Source organism: Calidris pugnax, unplaced genomic scaffold (genome assembly GCF_001431845.1).
Source record: "Calidris pugnax isolate Ruff unplaced genomic scaffold, ASM143184v1 scaffold203, whole genome shotgun sequence".
NCBI classification, from domain to species: Eukaryota; Metazoa; Chordata; class Aves; order Charadriiformes; family Scolopacidae; genus Calidris; species Calidris pugnax.
The window spans coordinates 798,055-822,568 of NW_015090928.1; the positions used below are offsets into that span (position 1 = coordinate 798,055).

Below are 24,514 nucleotides of genomic sequence, written 5' to 3' on the forward strand. Positions count from 1 at the left end.
AGTACTACATACTTACTACCACTAGGAACAGACATGCCTTATTTTTGTTGTTGCTTGTTTTGGTTTTTTGCTTCTTTTTTTTTTTAAAACCTATATTAAATGTGACCTAAAGCTTACTGTGCCTTGGAAATCTGGCTCAGGAGTTAACTGCATGAATTTTTATTTAAATAGATAAGCACTTGAGTTTGAAAATAAGACAAATACAGGTGAACAGGAAAATTAAATTACAAATTCAGTTCATACAAATATCTCTTATTCTATGCACTAAATCCTGTTAATTAGCTGAGATCTTTTAAAAATTCTTAAAATACTTATGAAACATTATTTACAAATTATATAAATAAATCCTAGGTCACTTTTAAATTAACCAATAAAAAAAAAGTCACCTTTTTGTACTGTGTGTACTAAAAATGTTCTTGTTTATTGATCATAACCCAGCTTGCAGTATAAAACGTTTGTTCACTTACATCAAAATGGGCTCAAATAGAAGGAAGGTAGGTATTGGTTTCAAAAGAAAACAAAACAATATTAAAAATGCTTAAAATCAATGAGGCTTCTTAATGTTCTTTTCTGCACAGTTTGCAGTCATTTTTATAAGTCCCTTCTACAGTATTTGTCTTGTGAACAGGTTATCTCAAAATATCAGGAAAAATACTCAGTACATTGCTCACACTTCACAAAGACCTTTTACCAGGAGGGAAAGGACAGAGAACGGAATGTCAGTGGCCAGCACAAGCCTTTACAACATTTAACTTAAAAGGCAGCATTTATAGAACTACTCACAGACTATACACATCCTGCACTGAACAGCAATCAAAAGGACTGGAAAATATACATTAAGGAAAACAAGAGAGACCAATGGTTTTCCATTACCTTTTTTAAAATTAATGCTTTTCTCCTTGTCTTTTGTTTTAAAACCACCATCAACACCACCAACAACTACAACTACCTTTTCCTTTAACATATGCCAGGTAACTACTGTACGTGAGAAATGTACAATAAAAGGAGAGAAACCACTGAATTTCCTATGCAGACACATGAAGATATAAAGCCATACAGACTCCAAAGTGCCATGGATACCAAATTCAAGTGATGGTTAATAGCATGTAGGAAAGAAACTAAATAGAACTTGCTCTATGGGTTGCCGAGCCCTTCAGCTGTATCTTCAGTTTCCCCTTTGGCTGCTTTGGTAAGAATTTCCATCCACTTCATCTGCAGTTCTTCGTCTTCCGCACTGAAATATAGAGTTTGCTGGGACTGGCAAAGCTTAAAAACATGCTTCACTTCAAACTTCTCACCAGAACCTGGAAAACTGACTTCATATCCAGGCAGAGGAATAGGACGTGGGCTCCGTCCATCCTAAAGAAATAAAAACAAATGTAAAAATTCAGAAACAAATGGTATTTGAAGCAGGAGGAGCAGGGGTATACTGTGCAGGGAGGAAAGATTTCCTCTCCATGGGAATAAACAAATGCTTGTTTCAACCAGAACTCACTCTGAAGAAGTAAGAAGATGTAGCTGGAGATGCATCACGCTGCACCTGAGCCATGGTCACCAGGCACATGCTGAGGCTGCACCGCGACCCTCACCGGACCAGTGGGTCTCAGTGCGTGCCGACAGCTGAGCCCCCCCTGCTCCAGCCCCAGCCCCACACACTTTGGCACACACACCCTTTGGTTGGCACACGCAAACTTTGCACACACATGCTTTGGCCAGCACACACACCATTTGGCGCGCACACACTTCGGCCACCACGCACACGCTTTGGCACGCACAGAACCCAGAGCACACGTGCATCCGGCTCCTTGCTCAGCATTGCACTTATTGAACAGGGAAGAGGCGGTATCAACTCCTTAATGTAAACAGTAGAAGGCAATGACTTATTGGTGCTTTTTCTTCTTATTTTACATATTCTCTCTCTTCCAGTAAGAATACGGGTCCAGCAGTGGCATGGCTGGGGATTTTCATGTGATTTCACATAACTTGCGCATGTTTTCTTTTACAAAACCCCCTTTACATTAGGTACAGGCAATCAGATCCAGCTGAGAATAGTTTGGTGTTGTCCCTTTTGAACCTCAGAGGACATTTGTAAGGAGACAAATTTGTAAGGAGACAAATAAGCAGAGTTGGACACTGAGGGAGACAACTACCAGGGAAGAGACTTTGAAATAGAAGAGAATTTCAGATTTTAAATCAATCAGTGAATCTTCTTGGAAGGTCTTGGGCTGTTTATAATGCCTTTTAGAGTTGTCAAGGAAGTCAAAGTTCAGACTGTTGAGCATCCTTTAAAGGCCAGATTAACTTACAGATCTAAGGAGCGATAGAGCATCAATCAACTCCTCTACTGAGCTCTCAGGAAAGGCAAACTTTGGCAAGGCCATGATCAAGCAGCTTGTTTCAACTGATGCCAGTAAAGCATTTTCAAAGGTGGGTCCCCAGACTGAAGTCTACACCACTCAGGCATCAAGCATCCGTAAGAAGCCATTGCCTCTTGTAGCAGCTACTTGTGTAGCAGCTACTGGAGTTCAATATCTCATACCAAAGTTAATGAGGCATCCCACAAAGAGGTGGCAAAGTCATTCTTTTGTCACCCCATACTAAATGCAGATGACCTAGTAAATCTGGAAGGGGACCACAGCTCTGAGAACAATGGCAAAAAGATCTACTTTTCTAACACTTAGACTCCTGTAATTCAAGTTTCAGAACTGCTCACATCAATATAGACACATACATTAGGGGGCAAAAAAGCCATAGTCAAAAATGTGTCTACACATTTTATTACATCAATAGAGGTTTCCTGATTTATTAATCTGCCATTTGTTATTGTTATGCAAAAATGCCAGAGTCCAGCTGCTTGAAGACCAAGCACTATGCAAGGAGGTTTCCATCAAGTTTGGGTCAAACACTAAAGAATTCAGTTCCTATTTGAGCACAAGTGACTGTGTTAAAAGCAGCACACAGTTTCTTGACCCTGACCCTACAGCTGCATCTGTAACAGGGGGGTCTGGCACATGCACAATCACTGAACTGGCACAAACAGCGTGGCTCCAGACCGGCAAAGGGGGCAGCGCTAAAGCAAGCAAACATGGGACTGATGAACACAAAATGCACAAGAGCACATGCAAGCTCAACCATGCCTGCTTCACTGATCTTGTTTTAGAAAAATAGACACTAGGAGCTGTCAGGTGTAAAGTTGGAGGTTGCCCATGACAATGAAAAATGATATCGTTTGCAGCCAAGGAGTGCAGCAAAAGAGCAAACTGATGTTTGAATTGTACATGTTACACCTACCCAACTCATGCAGACACAGGCAGATTAAGCAGACTGCCTTTGGTCTTGCTTCCTCCCTTTTCTTAATATGATGCCTTTGCCACTTTCTCTGCACCTGCCTGATCCAAAAGGAAGGGATTTAAATTATCTCTGAAAAGCTGCACTACTGACAGGTAAGGTGAAGCACTCGGTCTCCAGTCACACCACACACCCCAGCCAGATCCCTGCGGGACCAAGAGCATCTCTGGATCTCCTCTGGCGCTAGGCCCTTCCCCTCCTACCTGGAGTCCAACAAATCCAGGGGCTGGTCTGCACCCAGGAGGAATTTGGGCCCTACACCAAGCACGTAACTAGGATTTACAGGCCTTAGAGAGATAAATGTTATATTCATTTTTAAGAGCCTACTGGATTTGCCTGCTTGAATTGTGATTTAAGTATTTCTGTATGCAACATACCAGAGTTGCACGATATCAGTATGTCATCAAACCAAACTACACAGGGCTGAGAAGAGCTTTCCTTTAGGGCTGATTTTCCTGAGATGGTGAGTGATCTACTGGTTGGGTAATACTGTCAGTAATCACAAGCACTGTGCACTCATCCCGACTCTAAGCAGCATAATGTGTTATCTATCTAGGTAATTACAGCAGCATTTATTCATTGCTCTATTAGAGCCATTACAACATCCAGGGTTTAAGATTTGGGAATGGATAGCTCAGTTCCTCCATACCGGCAACTCTGTTTCATGCGCCCCTACATACAGACAACCCTCTCAGGCTGCACATCTCTTTGCAGCACATAAGCTCTCTTACAAAAATATAGAGAACAGTTACACACTGATGGACCACTATCATTTTCCCCTACTACTTTTGAGTAGGCTTAGACAAACCCCGTTTTTCCATCCAAACTCCACTCTCTACCCACTTACGATCTAATCCCAACCTTGCACAAATCTTTGAAGGACTTTGTGCAGGGCCAATTCAAGCTTCACCTAAACAGGATCAACAGACAAGCCACAAAAATACTTCTCTAAAACCCTGATTTCAAACGCAGCTACTGCCTTATTTTCTAGGAGTGAATCACATTTACATGATTAATAGAAGATTTTTCTTCAGAATTTATAAAGCAAATTTTCTCGTGGATCAAACCTAATAACTATTGCACACACTAGTTCTCGCTAGATCAGATTTACCCTCTGTACTTCTACAAAATTCCTTACGTCTCTAGCTAGCCGGGACTCCTCAATTCTTCATTCCTCAATCAGGTGTGAGTTAATGTCAGAGCTCTGCAGGGAGCTGCGCACTTCACAGGGCCAATGGGGCAGAAGCTCCACGTGGAGCCCTTGCAAAGACAAACTGATTTCTATAAAACTGCTGATTCTTAAGCTTGAGGTGGTCTTTGCTTATAAGCAAACTTTTATAATTCCACTCAGATAAACATGGCAAACAGCTGCACAAGTTCTGTCTCAGTTTGAGGACAGATAAAATTGGTATGATTTCCATACCTAAACTGTGAATTTTATCCTCATGCATAAAGCCTTACGCAAGACTTAAACCGTGAACACCCGGGATTAATTCATTCTCCTGGAACAAGAATCTAAAACAAAAGTGCAGTTTTCTTGCTATTTTAAAGCCTGCAAGTCATATTTCCATTTGCACTGGCATCTTTTCTTCGGTGTGAGGGCCAGGGGTGCAGCGGACGAAAGCTGTCAGGACTTTTACTGCACCAGTCTGTGTTTCAAGACCTTTAATATGGTTGTTGGCAATATTATTCCCAAAAGACACCACTTTTTTTAGGCACTGAAATGCTTCTTTGCAGGCCTAAAGGGTTCTGTGAGATGCACTGCGGTGGTTGTACAAAACAAAACAACACCTGGGAAAATAACATTCAAGGACGTGTGTGGTTCCTGACTGATTCCAGACACTCAGCCACCAGGAAAAAAGCTCTGAAAGAGATTTTTCTCAGAAGCCTAGTGTATAATATGTAAGCCAGAACCAGTAAGAAGTTCGGTTAATATCAAGGAGTGGGATTTGCTTCGCAATTTTTTCTTTCAGTTGGATGCAAACTGGAGAAACTGTATGAGTGGGAATGGCAGCCCCTTGAAGAAGGGACTGCGTTGTGTTGTTTATAGTTCTCAGTCTGCAACTGCTGATTCCTGATAGTAAATCCTGGCTTGGTTATTGATAGATTGGTTAAGATAGATCAACCTTGTCCTGTATGCTTTATTGCTGTTTTATGGGGAAATTTATGTCATACCTGAAATAGCTGAGGACACTCACCACTAAATTTAACTATCATAAGATGGACAATCAGTGCCAAAAGCACCCTTTCCCCCTAACATATAGGATCTTACTAATAATATTAACAGACGCTAAAGATCAAATTTGGCAGGACATGGAAGAAAGAACGTAGCATCTGAAGCACAGAAGCTCCTTCAGCTTCCAACCCTGGCTTTGCACAACTGTCAGGAGAGGGCCTGTAGAATCCAGCATCGCTCTGCTGTGCACTAAATACAGCTGGTTTATGTCCCATGGGTTATTACTTGTGCTGTTCAGAGACAATTGGTTGGGCAGGAGGAGAAATTCCTTTCTAGGTTATACCACATAAGAGGTGTTGCGTCCTCTCAACTCCTTGCCCGCTCATCTCTTAGATGACACAGGTTGTGAGGCAGGCCAAGGAATTTAGACCTCTCTCACTCTGTTCCCAGTCCCCTTCCCCAGGCTTGCCTGGGTGAGACGCTCTGCCTTGCTTTGCTTGTGACCTGGGGCTTCCACTGGCCCTTTTCACAGCTTTCACATCAGTTGAAAAGTTTCACAGCGAAGCCATCCTCTCTGCTTTGCTTTGTAGAGCATTTTTCATTTCCCCAGACTCTGACTCCAGAGAGATCTAAAGATCGGGTTTGTTGCCTTCATTTTAGTGCTCTTTGTCTGAGGCTGTTTGCTTTTTCAACTTGTAATTTCAGTCATGCATTGCCTGTTGACTAGGAGGGCAGCCAGGCAGCTTGCTGCCCGCGGGATGATTTGGAAGATTACCCAGTGTGGGGTTTGAATCCCAGGCAAAGCCAAGTGGGGTGTGTTGGGAGCTCCCAATTCAAGCTTTCAGTCTCCCCAGTACTGTGCTTAAAACATTACACACACTTGTTTAAAAACAGAGGTGTTCTTGCTGACAAGCAGCGAAATGAACACGCTTCGAAGGACATAGTGTACTTCTTGCTGAACAGTTGCTAGGGGCAAGATTCTCTTCAAATAGCTTTATAAAATCATGAGTAATATTTAGTTCCCAGACTGCTCCTAGCTACAGCCATACAATCTGATGCTAATAAGAAGCAACCCCTTCACATCACTACAATTACAGCAGCACAGGCAGGTAGGCTGAATTCAGACCCGTTTCCTCTTCCATCCCACCCAGGAGATAAAACAAAGCTGCATATAAATGTGTCGATTGCCAAATAGAAAATTGGATATGGGGGATCTCATTTCAGCATTGTCATTCTTTATCTTCAGCACTAAGGAAGCATGATTGATATTTCTATTTTGGATATTCCATCTTGGCTATAGATATTGCTATTACTTGACTTTCATCACACACAAACACTACTTAGCTTCAAAGGCACACTTTTAAAAAAATAAAATGCTTACCACAGTAATTATTTCAAGGTGCTATGTCAAGGAGCTTTACCAAACACAGTCCTTTTTTCAGGCTGAGGAACATCTACATTTCCACAAATTCATCCACCCTCTCAGCCCAGAACTAGGTTTTTTAAAAAAAGAAAAGCTTGAACTAGCAATTGCAATATTCAGACTGCTTCGTAGCTCTATCCATTTTTGAGGAAAGTGCCTTCCCTGATGACAGGGTAATAAGACTTCTGAATATATCTGTCTGAAACGTCTAAAAAATTTAAAAGGTAACCAAATTGCCCTTGTTTTGGCCTTTTTTGTTAAAAAATGGAAAAGACAAGCTATGAGCTTAAACATTTTCTTATAACCATATCAGCAGTAACTCCAAATAACAAGGAAATCTGAAATCTCTGAGGCTTTGTGCTATATTCAGGATATCAGGTTCATTTTTGTTGTTGAAACCAAGCCACATCCTTTGACCTATTTCTCAGCTTGACATATTTAAACTTAGGCTTTTTTTTTTCTTTTTCCCCTGTTAACCCTCATGAATGTCATTTTACCTGGCTACTTCCTTGCAGATACAGAACAAGTGGTTCAGTCTTGGGGATGGTCACCCACATTTTGTACCAAGTCTTCCCTTTTTCAAGGAACTGGAGGTAGCTGCTGAAGAGGCTGTTTTCAGCTGCCAAGATGCTTTGCTTCTGGATGATGGGGAAAAAAAAAAACACAAACATTTCCACTGATGGGCAAAATACTCAGAATTAAGCATAAAGTATACTTAAGTAGTCCAGAGTCAAATAATACTGTAGGGCAAACACTGGAGAGCCCACAACTGAATAAAAATTTAGTCATTATTATATACCATCAAGAAATAGCACAATTCCATGTAATAGAGGCAGATGCTGAATGAGTGTTCCCAGCGGACATGAAGTTAAATTACACCTCCACCAAGTAAATTGAGAATGGCAATTAAGATGATGCAGCTAGGTTCTTGCTTAGCAAAGTAGGCAGGGAGATGACTTCAAATTAATGAAAAAGGTGTATTAACAGACACTCTTGTGCATGGATGCAGAGGGATGTGAACCAAATCAGAAAGCACTAGGGCAAAAAAAAAAGATTGAAAGAAATTTCTGTCTTTTGATGGAAAAAAAGAAAAAGAATCCTGTTCCCATTAGACTTTGCACAGAAGTTTCCTGGAGATTTCTGGCATCTGCTAATAACATTTGTAAACTGACAATCTCCTCAGCTGCTACTAAGCTTGTTAAGAAAGTTTAACGTAAATAGGAGGGAAAGAAAAAAGACTGTCTCTGATCTTTCTTTTTTTATACATCTACTTTCTTGCATTTTACCTGATCCTCGGAAGATTTAGCACAAGGCTAGAAGCCTGAGCATATGAGGGAAAAATCACCCTTTTCCTTGGGCTTTTACAGCTTTCTGCTGTAATCTGCTTTCTGAAGTAAAGCCATAGGTCACATTTCACTGGTTTTGCTTTTTGGCTTTTCAGATTAACAGAGTTCTCGGCTGGGGAGGTATAGGTTCTTACTTTACAGGCAACCAGCTCTGCTCAAACAGTGCTAGAAAGTTTATCCTGAGATACTGCAGACTATACTGATGCATATTAAGTGCTCATCATCTGTAGGCACAGCTGTAGTGCATATCTGAACTTTTCCATTTCATTATTTCTTTTTAAATTTTATTATTAATATTTCATTTGAGTAGTTAAGTTTTTTCTAAACTCATTAGTCTCTTTATCTCTCTTTTTCCTCTCCTTAGAGCAAGAGATGGGGGATGGCATTTGTCATCTTGCCATTGGCCAACCCAGTCCAAATCACAACAGCAGCAGAGTTCACTCTGGCACATAGTGCTGGTGTAATTTTAGCTGAGCAGGTACATTTAGTAGCCTGGAAAGAAATATGACGTGCTGGGAAGCAGAGCAGGGCAGATCTAAGAAGACTACTTGAGGAAGCATTTACTGCAGGAGCTCTGGGTATGCACTGCCAGGTTTACATTTCTTGCTCAGAGTCTAGCTCTCTTCCATGTAGTTTGGTTCTGATGAGGAGTGTAAGGCAGCCTGGCAGCTCTGAGGGGTGGCTTCCTGAAAGGTATTTTTCAGGGTAGGATGTTTTTCAGTATAAGCTTCAACTGTCCCCCAGTTTCCCATGCAGTGGTCAAAGCAGGATGGTGTCAGCACATAAGGAGGGAAGGATGATTAGCCATGAAATTAAGTTCTCAGTGTCTCAGTGGCTCTTTCAAGAATCTGATGTACCCTCAGAAGACGTGTCCCTTTGAGTCCACTTTCAATTGACATGAATGTCCTCTTTTACACACACAGTGACTTCTGGCTCTATTTCACAGGTAAAATAAATAAAGACCTTTGCTTCAAGCTGGCCCATGAAAAACATGGCACATAATGGTACTCACAGCTCTGCCTATAGTCTAAAAAAACATCGGTAAGAGAAGGTTCAGTTGTTGTGGGTGAGGATAAAACAAATCAATTCGCCAGTAAGTTTCTTGCTCCTCTGAAAAATAAGGGTAGGATGCACTCCTATCATGGTGTAAAGCTTGGTGACATTGGTGCAATTTCTGAAGCAGTAGTTTACATAGTATAATTTGTGGAAGTCATATCTTCAAGAAGAGAGTCTATATTATAGCAGGTTTGAGACAGTTTCAGTGAATCCAGTCTTTCAGAAGGATGCCATGCATTTGCACGATCAACTAAGAAAAAAATAATTTCAATGGTATTTTGACAGGATGGGAAATAAGGAGTGCAAAATATCTTCTATATTGGAGTTCTTTTGCCAAGTATTGCCAATAATTATTGTGCACAACTCAAGACTGGAAATGCACCATAATTTAAAAAAACACAAAACAGAAGTTTTCCTCTTCTTTCATTACTTTGGAAGCTGAAGCTTAGCTGCAAAACCTGTGTGTATCCCTGTATGATCAGCACCCTAGGGTGAATGCTTACAAACAGCATTCAGTCCACGTGCACGTTCAATACAAGTTATAGATCAGAGGATCAAGCATCATGGTGAGGGAAAAAAGATAACACAAAATTTTATTTGTTTTAAAGAAATATATTTTTTTTAAAAAAGGAGACTCACAAGGGCAGCTATCACACTTAAAGTTTCTTAGCTAAACACCGTACCTCTGCAGCTAGTCTTTTCTTTTGTTCTCCAACTGCTTCCACTCCAGGGCTGCATGGGCTTGCTGGTAACTGCAGAAAACACTCTTTACACACTCGATTATGACGGCTATTATCTGCAAGTGGTTTAAACTCGGAGCATTTTGCACAGATCACCTGTAACAGAAAGGTGGCAGTTTGTCAGCCATCATTAAAACATAACCCTTCTCCAAAAAAAGTCTACCTGCAGAACAGATGTTATTAAAGTAAAATCTGGAAAACTAATGTAAGCATAAGATAGAGAGAACAATATAATATTTATTTTATTTGCATCCGTTAATAATTAATGTTTTTGTGATCCCATGCTGTGTACCAATATACCTAATTAAAGAAAACATATGCCTTTTGGGAAATACTTTATGATCAACATCATGCAAGTTTGCTTTTCTTTTCTTGTAAGCCTTTATGAGTCAAAAAGGGCTTAGGTTGACAAAGCAATTAGTGTTTATTAATGCCATTCATAAAAAGGTCTAGGAAGGAATGATTTTCAGCGTAAAGGTGGCTGACACTTCCTCCTCAATCAGGCCATTAAGCCTGATAGAATGGAGGAATCCAAAAATCACTGACCATTTTAAGAACATAGTCCAACGTATTATCCACTAAAACTATTTGTCTGATGCCACATTGACAACTTTTGATTCCTTTCATCAGCTGCCAAGAGCACACAGCGACACATCAGTCCCATGAGGCCAGCACTTGTGAAGAGTGATGGATCTGCAGCTCTGGGACCTGCTTCCACTCACGCTTCCACTCCGACCCTACCAGAGAAGCTGTCCCCAGGGCACAGTGCCGTGGCCATCAGCCCCACGCCACCTCCAGCCCAGACTTCCTGGACAGCAATACACCCCCAACGCCCCTCAGAACAAGTGCACATCATTATACGCTTCACTGCAAGATGCTAATTACTATAGGAAGGTAGCAGTCTAAATTTAGCAAGAGTGAAGTGAAGCATCATTCTGCTGAGCAAGCTAGCATTTCCAGAAACGTGGCGGTCTTTCCTTGAGATGAATTAACTTATTTAATCTGAATGCTATTGCCACATCACAAAACATCGCACAACCCACAACTGCTTAACAGTAGAATATTACTAATGTAATTCTTTTTACCTCTCTTCCTTGGGAGAAAGCTATTATTTGATTTCTTTACTAATACTTAGCTTTGAAATGGAACATTTTAAACCTCCAGAAATGTATTTCATTATTTTAGTAATTAGTAACAAAAACAAACCCATAAGGTTGACAACCCCAATTCCATTGTAAAAGTGTCTCCTCCAGTAATTTTATTTCAATTGCTGAGACTGAGGTTCCTTTAAACATCTAAACTATACATTTAGGTCTCTTTTCAGCTGAAAATTCGTCTCCACTTCAGATGAATAATGGTATTTAAATAACATTATTCTGTACTAGTTACATTAGGAACACTGAACCACGAAACTCAAGTCACAGAAGGCAGGTTTTAAAAGTCATATTATAGAAATCAATCTCATCTTGGCCATGGTTGTGATTTTCAGGAAAAAAAAAAGAAAATTAAGCTGTCAGTGAATGGCACTGGGGAAGGGTGGATACAGGCCTCCAGCAACTTGGCCTTGAATTGCCAGGACTGATTTCTTTTGACTTTTCAAGCAGAAGGAAACCACTTTAGCGCAAGCAATTCTGGACAACTCAGGGACAAGTTTTAGGGAAAGAATAACCCATCCATCTTTAATATTGTATGTTCATCTGTTCATCCCAGGAAGAGCTGCTGTGTGAATTAAGGCTGTCAGAAGGCCGTTCTGTTTCTGCAAACAAAATAAAGTGGACACCCCCATCCCCAAATACAAGCACATCCCCTGGGAAGGCACCACCTTTCTTTTTATCCACAGAGGTTCTGTATTTGCCTTTAAAACAGCAGAGAGTAGGCCCCTTGCATCAGTTTTGTTCAGTGCATTCTGATACTTACTGCCCCACACTGCTTACAGTGGTGCCGCCTTTTAGTGATGGAGTTAAAGCTTTCGCTGCAGCTCTTGCAAGCCTGTTTCTCCTTGTCACGCTTGGATTTGGAAGATTTCCTACAGGAATCACTCTGAAATGAAAAGTACAATTGTGTGATTTGTTTTTTAAAGAAAAAAAAAACTGCAAAACATTCCATAGAGTTCTCCTACTGAGAAAGATTCTCTTTGGGTTTCACACCATTTTAGAAAAGAATTCCCATCAACTCTGTCAATGACCTATGGCTGGCTCAGCCTTCGGGTGTTTCTGGTGTGGCATTACATGACCTCACACTGCTGGAGCCAATTCTTCAAGTCCCCCTGCCCTCTGGTGCCCTTACAGACACTGAGAAACCTCATCTCCCTGTCTTTTGGCAAGGAGGAGGAGGAACTGGCAATGTGGGCTGGTCCAGAAGAGCTTTCCTTCCCGCAATCATCCTCCTCCCTGCTGCAGCAGGACCTGGCTAAGGTAAACGTTGTTGACTTTGTGAGTGCGTTGTGAACTCTTCTCTTGATGGGGAGGAGATGAGAAGGTTTTGGGAAAAATGACTTGACTGAAGAAGTGAACAGTGCTGGCAGTGGATTTTTGCACCACCCAACGTCAAATGTGTAGTAGGAGACTCCTTAGGCTTCTCCCAGCTCATGACAAAACATAAAGCTCCTCAGGAAGCCAGGACACCTACACCAGGGACCTGCTATCAACTGCTCTTGGAAGAAGAGGCATTCCATCAGCTGTCTAGATAACCAAGCAAGTTTAGCCTCTTAAGCTAAGCACCTAAGTTGGTACACAAAGTCACTTGGTATAATTAAGCCCAATTGTCCAACTTTCTGATAAACCGAAGAACATTAACATGAAAATGTGCAGTTCGTAAAAATACAGCTTCACACAGAACCTCAAATAGATCCCCTGTTTTGTTTTCTTTTTTAAATAAATAAGTAAATAAATACTATTTCTCCTTCCCAGTCAGGATGGCGATGTGCCAGTGAACAGCAGCTCCCTGGGGGCAAGCCTGGGGTACCGCAGCCAGGCACTGTCCACATGGAGATCCCAGCCCGAAAGAGGTGGCTCCATCATCTTCCTCCAGCACAGCTTTCATGAGAAGGCGTTTGATAACTCTCTTCGTTTTTGTTTGCTTGACAACATCATTCAACAAACTACCAGGAGAAGAAACATCTCCTCTGAATTAAAAGAGCAGAGGTATTTTACATTTTTTCTGAAAATCACCCAGGTGAAGATCAGGCCCATTGTGGGTCACAGATTCTGGCCTCCTTGACAACCCCCCTTCCCTTCAGGCCACCCGTGCATACTAAAGTCACAACCGCTTGAGAGAGAACAGTTGGCTCAAAAAATGTCCTCCTCTTCCAAGGCTTTCTTTAACCAAGGATGTGGGCACGCAGGGGCGGGAGGAAAGGCAGCAGCAGTGTCAACTGGCAGAGGCTGCCTACTGATTGCAGGCCTCACCAGCGCTAGGGACATTCTACCATTTCCCCTATGGCCTCACCTTAGTGGTTACGATCAACCTGAAGAAGTCACTAATATAGGTTTGCAGGCAATTTTAAGAAGGAATAAATAAAAAAATAAAATTGTATAAGCTGACACCACTCCCCCATTTTTCAGCCTCCCTGAGTCTCTGCCCTGCCATTCCCTGGCTACAGAGGAAAGCACTGTCTTTAGTGGCGCTATTGAAACCGTCCTGCCTTGTAACGGCATTACACAACAAAACCACAACTAATTACCTCTAATTGGATTGGATCTTTTCATTTTTATTATCTTTTCTATAGCTGCAATAGCAATGTTTCAAACTTGTATACGAGTACAGAGGATGCTCTGCAATTCAGCTTGGTGAAACGCAGCCGTGCGGATTTGCCCATTCGGGAACAACACTGTAACCCCATAAATGCACGAATTGGTTGCTCAGCAAAACAGAACGCCTGCAGACCCAAATCCTCCCCCACACATACGCAGAGTGCAGTATTTCACTTTTCTTGTGAAGAACCAGATGTAACCAGTTCGACATTGAATTACACCAACCAAACAATGCCTTGGATGAATCACTGGCAAAACCCTTCCTCTCAGACACTGTCAGACCCATCCAAGTATAATTAAGGCGATTCAAAAAGCTTTTACTGATCTGCAGCAATCTACAGATTTTTTCTTTTATTTGTATCGCACATATTGGCTACTGTGAGCCATTTCTCCCTCTAATTTTGATGCTAATGCTTCAGAAGACTGCTTTTCCTCCCGCTGGCTAGGGATGGATTCCCCCTAAGTTGTCAGTTCAGAGCATTTCCTCACTGGGCAACCTGAATTTTTCTCTTCTTAACAGTTAAAATTTGCATATAACATAAAAAGCCTTATGATTCTTGTTAATTGTTAACAACAATTTCACTAGTGTTACTGAAATTGCAAGAGCATAAATGAAGGCAACATTTAGCCTTGTGAGCTGCGACTGGACAATAATCTTGACGAACGCTAAACAAATCCGGTTTTGACTTTCAATCGATAACTACACATGCCTGCATAGAAAAAATGCTGAAGTTCCTCTAGCATGAACTGAATGGACTGCTTCATGCAGAAATTGGTAAATTCAATTTGTACTTCAATAGGAATATCCATCTTCCCCCACATGCATGTTTCTATAACACAGACAGGACTCAAGTTGAATACTTCCTCTAATGGATCTCGCATTTGACTTCCTCCTCAACGTGAAAACAGTCTGGACAGTGTTCACTTTCAGAAATACATCACACACATATTTGGCAAAGGAAAGAAAGCAGGAAGGGTATTAAAAGGGGCAAGATCTATCAGAACAGCTACGCACGAGCTTTTATTTTAGACCATTATATTTATTTTAGACCATTATATTTTAACTTGCGCTTTAGCACACAACATGCATTTAATACTAACTTCACTAATCTAAAAAGTCCCTGTATAAAGAGTGTTTGATGGGTATCAGCAATGTTTTGTAGTATCTTTCAACATTATGAGAAAACAGTGAGAACACAGGAGTTTGAAACACTGTATTGCAGCTGTAGAAAAGATTATAAAAACGAAAATGTATTTTCTTTAAAACTTGGCAAATTGCAATGAGCCATTATAGAAGAAAGCCTTATCCAGTATTATGTTATTTAACTGCTGACACTGGGAAAGAATTAAGAAGCACTTTGCTTTCCATCCCTGTGAAAACTATGAGACTTTGCTGCATGGGCTGCTGATGGCTCAGGAAGTTGACCTCAGCTATATGCCTTAACTGTACACCGTCAGAACAGAGAGGGTTTTGTAGAAAACAAGGACATGCATTGTAATTTGCAAACTTTGTTCATCAAAGATAAATTTAATGGTAATTTTGCAACCATGGCCTTTATTACACAAGCTACATTATTTACTCTTGATGTATGTTAAGAGGGAAGCTAATATAAAGTGCCCTAGTTTCAGCTGGAGTATCGTGATACTAATGCACTTGAGTAATTGTCATATTTCTCATCCTTCTTGGTGTGCCCAGCTCTGTTTTGAAGCTGGTGAGTCTGACAGGAAAAAACAAACGCATAAAGTCTGTTCAGAGCCAGGATCTACAATAAATTCTTTCGGACTGGGCTGTTTTGACCACTGATTTGCTTTTACTGTACAGCAGCATTTAACTCTCTAAATCTTGACCGTTTCCTCCAACTTTAAAATTTTGGTGGAAAAAGAACATACACCCCAGTGAGAAGTATAACTCATGCCTAGAGCTAAGCGACTGCAAGGTGAAGGCCTGTGGCTGGAGCACGGAGGAACGCAGACGTCGCATCATTAGAGAACCACTGGAGCCTCCATTTGCTTCTGAAAAGCAGGGAAGAAACACTGAAGAGAAAGAAAACCAACGGGCTCGGGAGACTGTTGTTCTCTTACTTATTACTTACTTTATATCTTGCTCTGTCTGGGCCAGCAGGTAGACATTAAGCCTCAATGCAATAGATACACAGCCTGATGAGAGTCTGATATAGGCAAAGGCATGAGCAACAAAGCAGTTTTAAATCTTTTTCTTCTCATTAGGCTTATACAACTGCATATTTTCCATTTACAAATTACGTATTTGGAGACATCTGCAGTGGGGCAAAACATCAGCAGGTGCTTTTGGAAATGCTGAGTATCAGTGAGAAATAATTTAAATTATGGAGCGTATTTTGCACTTTGCAATGCAGCGAAATGATTTAGTTTGTTTCTGTAAATGACAGTGTCATTATATGCATGATTACATGCAGGACAATCTCTCGCTGCCTTGTCCTTTCCACATGGATGTGGAAGGTTTAGCAGAAACTGTGTGAACTGTGCTGGGAGTGCAGTGCAGCAGAGTTACCTCCCTGCCTCAGCTCTCCCCTCCCTGGCGATGCCAAGGGCACCCAGCAAAACCCCAGCAGCCTCCTCAGCAGACTGGAAGCCCCAGAGGAAGGAGAGGGACGTCTGCTGACCACCACCACCACCCAGTGGTTCGCACGGGGAACCTGTCAGGCACAGAACGTACTTGCTCATGCACTGACTGAGATGTTTCTAAAGGGATGTCGCTGTCAGGCACTGACTGAGATGTTTCTAAAGGGATGTCATCACTAAAAATTAATATTTTCTAAAGCTGCAGCTAATGTCTGAATTCATTGCTCACGCTGATGTTATACGTTTGCTACAGTAAAGCAGAATGAGATCCCAGAATCAACAATACATAATTTTGGATATTTTTAGCTTTGTGTTTTTAATCATCTCCATATTTTTTTCTACCTATCTCAGGAGTTAAATTTTTCTTTAAATACTTAAGGAAAATTACTTAATGTTTCAAGATGCAAATCACTGACACAACCATTTAGAATCAACTAAAAAGATCCCATTTTTTATTTAATTACAACTAAAATTTACATTTCCCTAAGAAACTTAAGACCAACAGAAATTTTATGTTTTTTTTTAAAAAACTACTATATAGAGTACCTTTTTCATTAAGCACCCAGCTCACTATAGCATCTGTAACTCAAGGAACAGGGGCACTAATCGCAAAACTGACTACAAATAAATAAAAAATTGCTTAGGGAAAATATGAAGTGTGAACAAACAATAAACAGCAAGGAGGACATTAATTACAAACACTTATTTTTAATGAGCTCTTGTTTGGATAGGTGATGTGCTATAGTATGTCTCAGCAGATAGGGGTTTTTTTGGTTGTTACTTCTTGTTGGGGCTTTTTCAGTAAACTCAGCTGACCCTAAGGCATTTCCTGAAAATCTGTTACTCTCTGATGACGTTTTGGAAGGGAGAGATAAGAATGCTAAAAAATAGACCTTATTAAGCACTCAAAACATCTGCTTTTGGCTCAGCAGCAGTCACAGACGCTGTACAAAGCAAAATGAAAAATATCTTTAAAAGTATATTTTGCTTTTGCAGCAGCCAATCACTCACAGATGCTGTACAAAGCAAAATGAAAAATATAAGTATATTTTGCTTTTGCAGCAGCCAATCACTTACAGGCCAGAGATGTACGAAAGTACTAGCATCCTCTGTATCAGCAGAAAGATCAAAAGCACATGATGCAAGAAGTGTTAATCAAAATTTGGTTCTGGAGCTGAAACCCTGAGTTACACAACAGGACAGTATTAACCTGCCAGATTTCCTTGCCTCTCTTTGCCCTCCTCCCTGCAGTGCAGCTCCCCATCAGAATTTAGAAACTAACAAAAAAAGCCCACAATAAAACCCTCCAGTGCTACCAATGTACCAATCAACTTCCCTCCAGCTAGGTTCCCCCTCACTGGGTTCACACGCACGTGCCACACGTATCTGGAACAGGAGGATGGAAATTTCCCGATGGTGCAAACTCCACCAGTAGCTGTGGGTGCACCTTAGCCCAGAAGTTGAGGACAGCACATTTGCAGCGACAGAGAGCAGACAGTATGCCAATATATTAAAGTAGCTCTGATTTTTTTTTCCCCGCTACAAAAGAAACACCCCCTCCACATCCCTCACCTTGAGCTATCGAAAGTATTAGCTTCAAGTGACTTACCCCTCCAAAGGCACCAGCACCATCTGCTCCTGGCATCGACTCCACCGAGCTGGTGCTGGCCATCTGAGGGAACAGAGTGACACACAACAATTTCAGCATGGGCATTCTTCCTAAGAATATATTAACATATTGAAAAAGAAAACACAGGGTCTTTGGCTTTTAGCCCCTCAACTATTTGCTTGTGAATATCCTTTAACTGCACATGTACTCAGCCACTCTCAAATACGGGGTTGGCTACGGAGCAGGGACTTTACAGCTGGTGCTGGGTGGCCAAGCCTGTTCCTTGCTGCCACGTGTGCCCATGGCCACCGCTCTGCAGAAAGCAAACCCCCAGCTTCTGAATGACCCCGCTCCCTCAGAGTCCTGTAAGGCAAAGGAGCGAGCGTTCTGTGTAGCCAGTGGATTCTGAGGAGAAAGAATATTTATGTCTTTCAAATTATACTGTTTTTCTTAATTGCAATACATCTCTTAGTCTCTTAATAAATGCAAACCTACATCTATATGTATTCAATACTATACATATTCAATACATATAGAGGACAAATAACAAGCTTATATGCAATAAAATCACAGGCTACATCCTAAAAGGAAAAACCATCTAATCTGTCATTAATTTACAGGGAGTTTGCTAGTTCACAGGGGGTTCTCAAAATGTCAGCCTCTTCACGATAAATTCTCCTGTTATTCTCATAGAACACTCTTCCTTTGGCAATTAGACATCATCTCGTATTTTGAAATCATCCAAATCTCCAGTGCATTTCTACACTCTAGCTTCATTCCATTTGAAGCAAAGAGGTTTAATCTCCGCTGTTAGAAACAGCCCGAACTGTATCCTTGAGTAAGCCTCCGAATTGAAGAGCTATTCATTCTGATACCTAGCTGTATCTGTTTATACACTAGTACAATCGACTCTAGAAAACAAGCAAATGAGAATATACGTCCCCTGGGGCTAGGGCTGTGCCTCCCCGAGGGAATGCAGCTTCATTAAAGGGAAGCATCATGTACCCAACTCCAGCCAACCATTTCTGCCTCTTAAAAGCCCAGCAACCCCAATGTCTCCACATCATCTGTTCTCCTCCCATGGAAAAGGGCTTCTTTCCACTGGAATCCTCATCAGCCCAGGTGTTCAGACTCCTCTGCCTCACTAAAGGACATCTGTGTGCTGCAACATGGGACTTGGGAAAGGAAATGGAAAAGGCAGAGAGAAAATAGGTTCTAAAGGAGAGAACAAGAAAAACCCCAGCAAGTTTAGGGAAAAGAGCACAGTTGCCTAGTTGCCTGTTTGGATCCCCATGACCTTTTAATATTCATTTGGAATAATAGACTAAAAATCAAATACTCTCTACTCTTAACATGAAAAAGATTTCTCCCCCTTATGCTACCACTGCCACAGAAAGTGTGTAAGACCTGGTATGGAGGAAGACAGTTATTCACGAGTTTGTCAGTACTACCCCAGTGCTAGGGGGAGGAACAGAAAACAAGGGTGGGAAATACTGATGATTTAACAGGATCTGAAAATCATGATTTAACTAACAGAAGCCCTCCCAACTCTCAAATCCTAGGGATGCCACTTCTGCAGAGCTCAGCTCTCTGTGGCACTTTTCCTTGCCAGCCTTCTCATAATGCACAAACTGGCGTCCTTCCCCACACCACAAGTTTCCAACTCTTCCGAGATCAAGCTGTGGTGAAAGAGAGCCTTTTCCTTGCGAACATTTTTGACCTGTACAGGCTGGAGAGCTGGGCAGAGAGGAACCTGATGAACTTCAACAAAGGCAAGCACAGGGTGCTGCACCTGGGGAGGAATAACCCCCTGCACCAGGACAGGTTGGGGCTGACCTGCTGGAGAGCAGCTCTGAGGAGAAAGACCTGGGAGTCCTGGTGGACAGTAAGATGACCATGAGCCAACAGCGTGCTCTTGTGGCCAAGAAGGCCAAGGGCATCCTGGGGAGCATCAGGAAGAGTGTGAGCAGCAGGTGGAGGGAGGTCATCCTGCCCCTCTGCTCTGCCCTGGGGAGGCCCCATCTGGAGCACTGGGTCCAGTTCTGAGCTCCCCAGTTCAAGAAGGACAGGGAACTGCTGGAGAGGGGACAGCAGAGGGCCACAAAGATGATTAAGGGCCTGGAGCATCTCCCTTATGAGGAGAGGCTGAGGAACTTGGGTCTTTGTAGTGTGGAGAAGGCTGAGGGGGGATCTGATCAATGCCTCTGGCAGGGGGTTGGACTACATGATCTCCAGAGGTCCCTTCCAGCCCCATTTCATTCTGTGATTCTGTGATTTTTAGATGGCTTAAAAAAAAAAACCCTTCACATAGCCTTGAAATGCTGCAGATGAAAATGGAAAGCAAGGAAATGAGCATCTTCTTTCTGAAGGAACTAAGCCACAAAGGGACCCTGAAGCTTTCTGAAAAGACTTCTTTGAACGACCACTGCTACTGTCACCCTGCAGAGAACTGACTGGCAAGGACTCTGAATACCCACCTCCTGACAGGTTACAGTTTATTAATGCTGTAGATTATGGCTCAGGCATAATCTTAAGAATCAGGTCAAATGTCAGATCTCTGCACCTCCAAGAAACCGCAAGTGTTCTGTAGGCAAATTACAGGCTGAAGATCGACCCTCAATGCTTGTACGAGCTCATGTAAATCAGCAGGGAAAAGAAAAGCATGGTAGGAATTGCGTGCAAAGGCACACAGTGGTCATGCACCTGAAATCAATCACAGGCCCTGTAACATATCAAATATATCACCAAGGACGGGAGAAAAGTTATTTGGCTCTTTTTCTACAGGCTTATTAGAACCAGAGTCCAATTTCTCGTAACTGTTACAAATCCAGGCCGGAAGAATTATATCCTGAGCGCATATCTATTTCTTGAATCATGAGAGGAAAAAAGGAAGATTATTGTCATTTTTTCCCCTAAAGCACGCTGCCCAGTATTCCACAACGATGACGAGATATGTATGGTGGATGCTGCCTACAGCAGCGCATTGCTGCTAAGAATGTTCTCAGTATTTGGCCAGTTTTCTTTACGGAACTACCTTCAACATTTTATAACTGACAGCAATTTCTGCCACATTTAGCCGTGACATCGGTTTTCAAAGCTGATTATTCAGATAAACTAACCTCCTAAAAATGCAGGTTAGCATTCTGGCATAAAAGAAATTAAGGTGCATATTGCATTAATATCACAGCCAGGAGATAAACCAGACTTCTGCTCTGCTTGACTTTTATGAACCAGTAGAGTATAAACATGTGGCTACACCATTAATACAGAAGAAAAATAAAATGGAATTTACAAAGCAGGATAATAATAATGAAGTTGAACAGACACTGTGTCTTAATTAGATAGAGAGAAGTGTGCTTATTAGCTTGCTTATTAGCAAAAGAATTTTTCCATCCAAGCATCCTGGTTTTGACGGCAGCTTTGCGTTAACTGAAAAATATAAGCACAAATTGATTGTTTTCCCATTTTTCCAAGTATTTTTAGCTGATTAATAGCTCGTGATCAGGAAGCTATACCACATTCTGAAAAGGGCTCATTCCTGGCTGCTATCAGCAATGGGATCCTAGACTCTGCGGAGGTCTGCGAAGATCGCTGTCAGGCTGTGATTAATGCTGGAATGAAAGGAATATCTAACATCTCTCCTGAGCCCCCTGGGAAATCAGTCAGATAAAAATTCAGCATTATTGAGTCACCAAATCAGATCTGGGAAAGGATAGATTCAAAAATGGTTAGGTACCAAAAAAAAAAAATTTAGGAGGTCAGGGGGGAGGAAGATAAAAGATCCCCAAGTTTAATCTCTGCAGACTGTGCTTCCGAGATCACCGCCATCATCTACACACAGCGAGCTCTGTACAAAATTCCTAAAAATTTCCCTCTCGCAGAGCCTCTCCTCTTTAGCCTGTTGCAAATGATTGTGGTTAAGGTTATCGGCATCGTTTTCAAGGAGGATAATTGTTATTAACCTCACATGAATACTTCCAAAACAAAATTCCTAGCAAACACAGCACAGAGTAATACATTACAGTTGTACAGAAACAGAACAAACTTTCAAGACTATTTTGCATATTTAGTTGAAGGGTATTCTTTTTGAAATATATTTGTTATCTGTAAGACAGTATTTTTAAGATCCTTTTAAAAGGCATCAATTCCCTTTCAACTCTTCAAAACTTTTAAAATAGTAATAAGAAGAAAATAAGAAAAAAAAGACAACGATCCCAAAACGCATCTCGCAGAAGATGGGGAAAGGTAATGAACAAAATCTCCCAGGCACACAAACATCATTCCAGACAGCCAACCACTCATAACATTGAAGAATTACATCTGTTATGCTAAATGAGCCACTAGTCTGGAAAACATGACTGATAGGTCTCTTGCTCTGAATTACCCTGGGTAATTTATTCCATACCTCCATGGTTGAGTAGCTATGACTGATATGCAGTTGAGAGCCAGAGAAATGGAGCTGGACTGCACTGAAGTGCAATATAAGAATCAAGAACAAGACTACGCTATTTTAAAGTTAGCTGTGTAAGTCCAGTTTAACTGCTGGTAAAACTGTTATAGCCAAGAAGGAGAATTAAGCACTCAAACTTACTGAGGAATCAGGAAGATGCTCCTCCTCTTGAGAAAACGAGCTATTGAAAGCTCTAAATGTCTCACTGTTCTGTTTGTGCTTTTCAATCGTTGCTTGAATGACCTGAGACAAAAATTCCACCAAAGATGAGAAGCGTCACAAAAGGAGCCTTTGAAAAATTCTCTCACAGGAAAATGGTTAGGATTATCATTTTCGTGAAAAACAGACTTGCATAAATGAAATGGCAACTTAAACCCCTTAGTAACTATAAGTAGTGCTAACTCACTACTCTTTATGTTAAAAAAAGAGGCCTGCTATCAGACAGTGTCTCTACAAGTCAGACTGCAAGAATATACAAGGCTCATCTCCAGCTCCTCAGTCTCTGCAGGGAAGGAGAACCCCCTGGAAGCCCCGTGTGCTGCCTGGAGATGGTGGGTCAGCACCGGGACCTTGGCTGTGGCTCCACAGCTCTCCACAAGCAGCTTGGCTAGCCCGGGCTACCAGCTTCCCCAGCCGGCCACCTTCATTCGGAACCCCCAAAAGCTAATTTTAAAATCTGAAGGTGCTGACTGCATGGCTTCCAGCCATATCATAATGGTTTGGTATTAACCTGAATCCATTCCCTCTTCTCCTCTTCTGTCCTGTTAAAACAAAAGAAAAATACAGAAAACATCATGATTCTACTTCCAATATTTTCAGTAAATTCAAGTCACAGCTTTATGTCCATCAAGATTTTATCTTTGCTATCCACTATTTTGTAAATAATTATTAATAATGTGACCCTCAATTATTACCAAAGGCCAAAAACATCTATAAGCACTACTATACATTATTAATAATGTTACCCTCAATTATTACCGAAGGCCAAAAACATCTATAAGCACTACTATAAATAACATAAGCATTCAATACAGCAAATCAAAATAGCACTAAGACTGACTTAGGACCAGTGTATTCTCTTGCAAGTGTAAGTTATGCATCTCTGATGCTCATCTCCCGGTTTAAAGCTATATTGTTCTAGCACAGCCATATCCCCTAGATCATAAATGTCTACATAAATATTCACAGACCTTAAATGACCGAACATGCACCGTACCTGGCTTGTAGTTCCAGTGATCTCTTTTTTCCTGTTATTGAAAATGTATGAGTCACATTTTGCTTGGCAATTTCTTGGACCTGTAAAAAGAACACGTCAGTTTCTTCCTAGTCTCCATTGCCTTTCAATCATTTTTAATGGCTTACAGATATATTCTTTCTTTGAAACACTTGGTTGAAAGGATCACTCAGAATACAGTACAGAGGTAGAAAAACCAAATGATTGTTTTCATAATTACTTGTCTTGCTACAAAACTTCGGAATCTGTGTCACCAACCAGCCCCCTTCATCAGTAGGGGAAAAGGCTCCTGTGCTGGCTAGGTGACAAGGGAAGGCTTTCCATCACAGCAGGTACATTTTCTTACCCACCTTTGGATGATCACCTCATAGTAATTCCAAAAAACGAGATGTAAAGCTGGATTTTAGAAGGTTATTATATTTCTACATACATATATTGTCATATTTTTTGGACTCAGAGAGGACTCGACATTACCGAGTGGGGAAGCATTAAAACGGGGGAAAAGAAGAGATGCAAACCTGCAGTCCCGCGATGTCCATCTTCTCTCTAACGCTGAACTTCTGGCCTATCAGCCGCAGCTTTGGCACACAGTACAGCACCATGCTGTTAAACTGCAACAAGGGCAGAGGTTAAGTTGAGGGATTACATCCTAGACAGAGCCTGTGTTTTGACAGTGTGTGGTGGTGTGCTCTCCCTGGTTTGCCCCCCCCCCCCCCCCGCTCCTGCCCGGCCTTGGCCTTGGCCACCACGGCCATCACAACAGCAACTGCGATAACTTG

The 24,514-nt window shown here is 41.5% G+C and overlaps 1 protein-coding gene across 3 annotated transcripts in view; it reads right to left on the bottom strand.

Annotated features, from left to right (window-relative positions):
- Positions 1-393: 393 nt before the first annotated feature.
- Positions 394-24,514, bottom strand: part of FGD3 (FYVE, RhoGEF and PH domain containing 3) — an 83,142-nt gene continuing 59,021 nt past the window's right edge. For 2 of the 3 annotated variants that reach the window (XM_014951550.1, XM_014951551.1), the window contains exons 11-19: positions 24,254-24,346; positions 23,718-23,797; positions 23,232-23,262; positions 22,643-22,744; positions 18,052-18,114; positions 12,007-12,129; positions 10,033-10,185; positions 7,445-7,585; positions 394-1,359 (exon numbers count right to left, since the gene is read on the bottom strand). In XM_014951550.1, the coding sequence (XP_014807036.1) occupies positions 1,135-1,359; positions 7,445-7,585; positions 10,033-10,185; positions 12,007-12,129; positions 18,052-18,114; positions 22,643-22,744; positions 23,232-23,262; positions 23,718-23,797; positions 24,254-24,346 (1,011 nt within the window). In that variant the 3' untranslated portion in view covers positions 394-1,134. Of the gene's footprint in view, positions 1,360-3,291; positions 3,390-7,444; positions 7,586-10,032; positions 10,186-12,006; positions 12,130-18,051; positions 18,115-22,642; positions 22,745-23,231; positions 23,263-23,717; positions 23,798-24,253; positions 24,347-24,514 lie in introns of all 3 variants that reach the window. The other variant, XR_001413089.1, reaches the window with a different exon arrangement.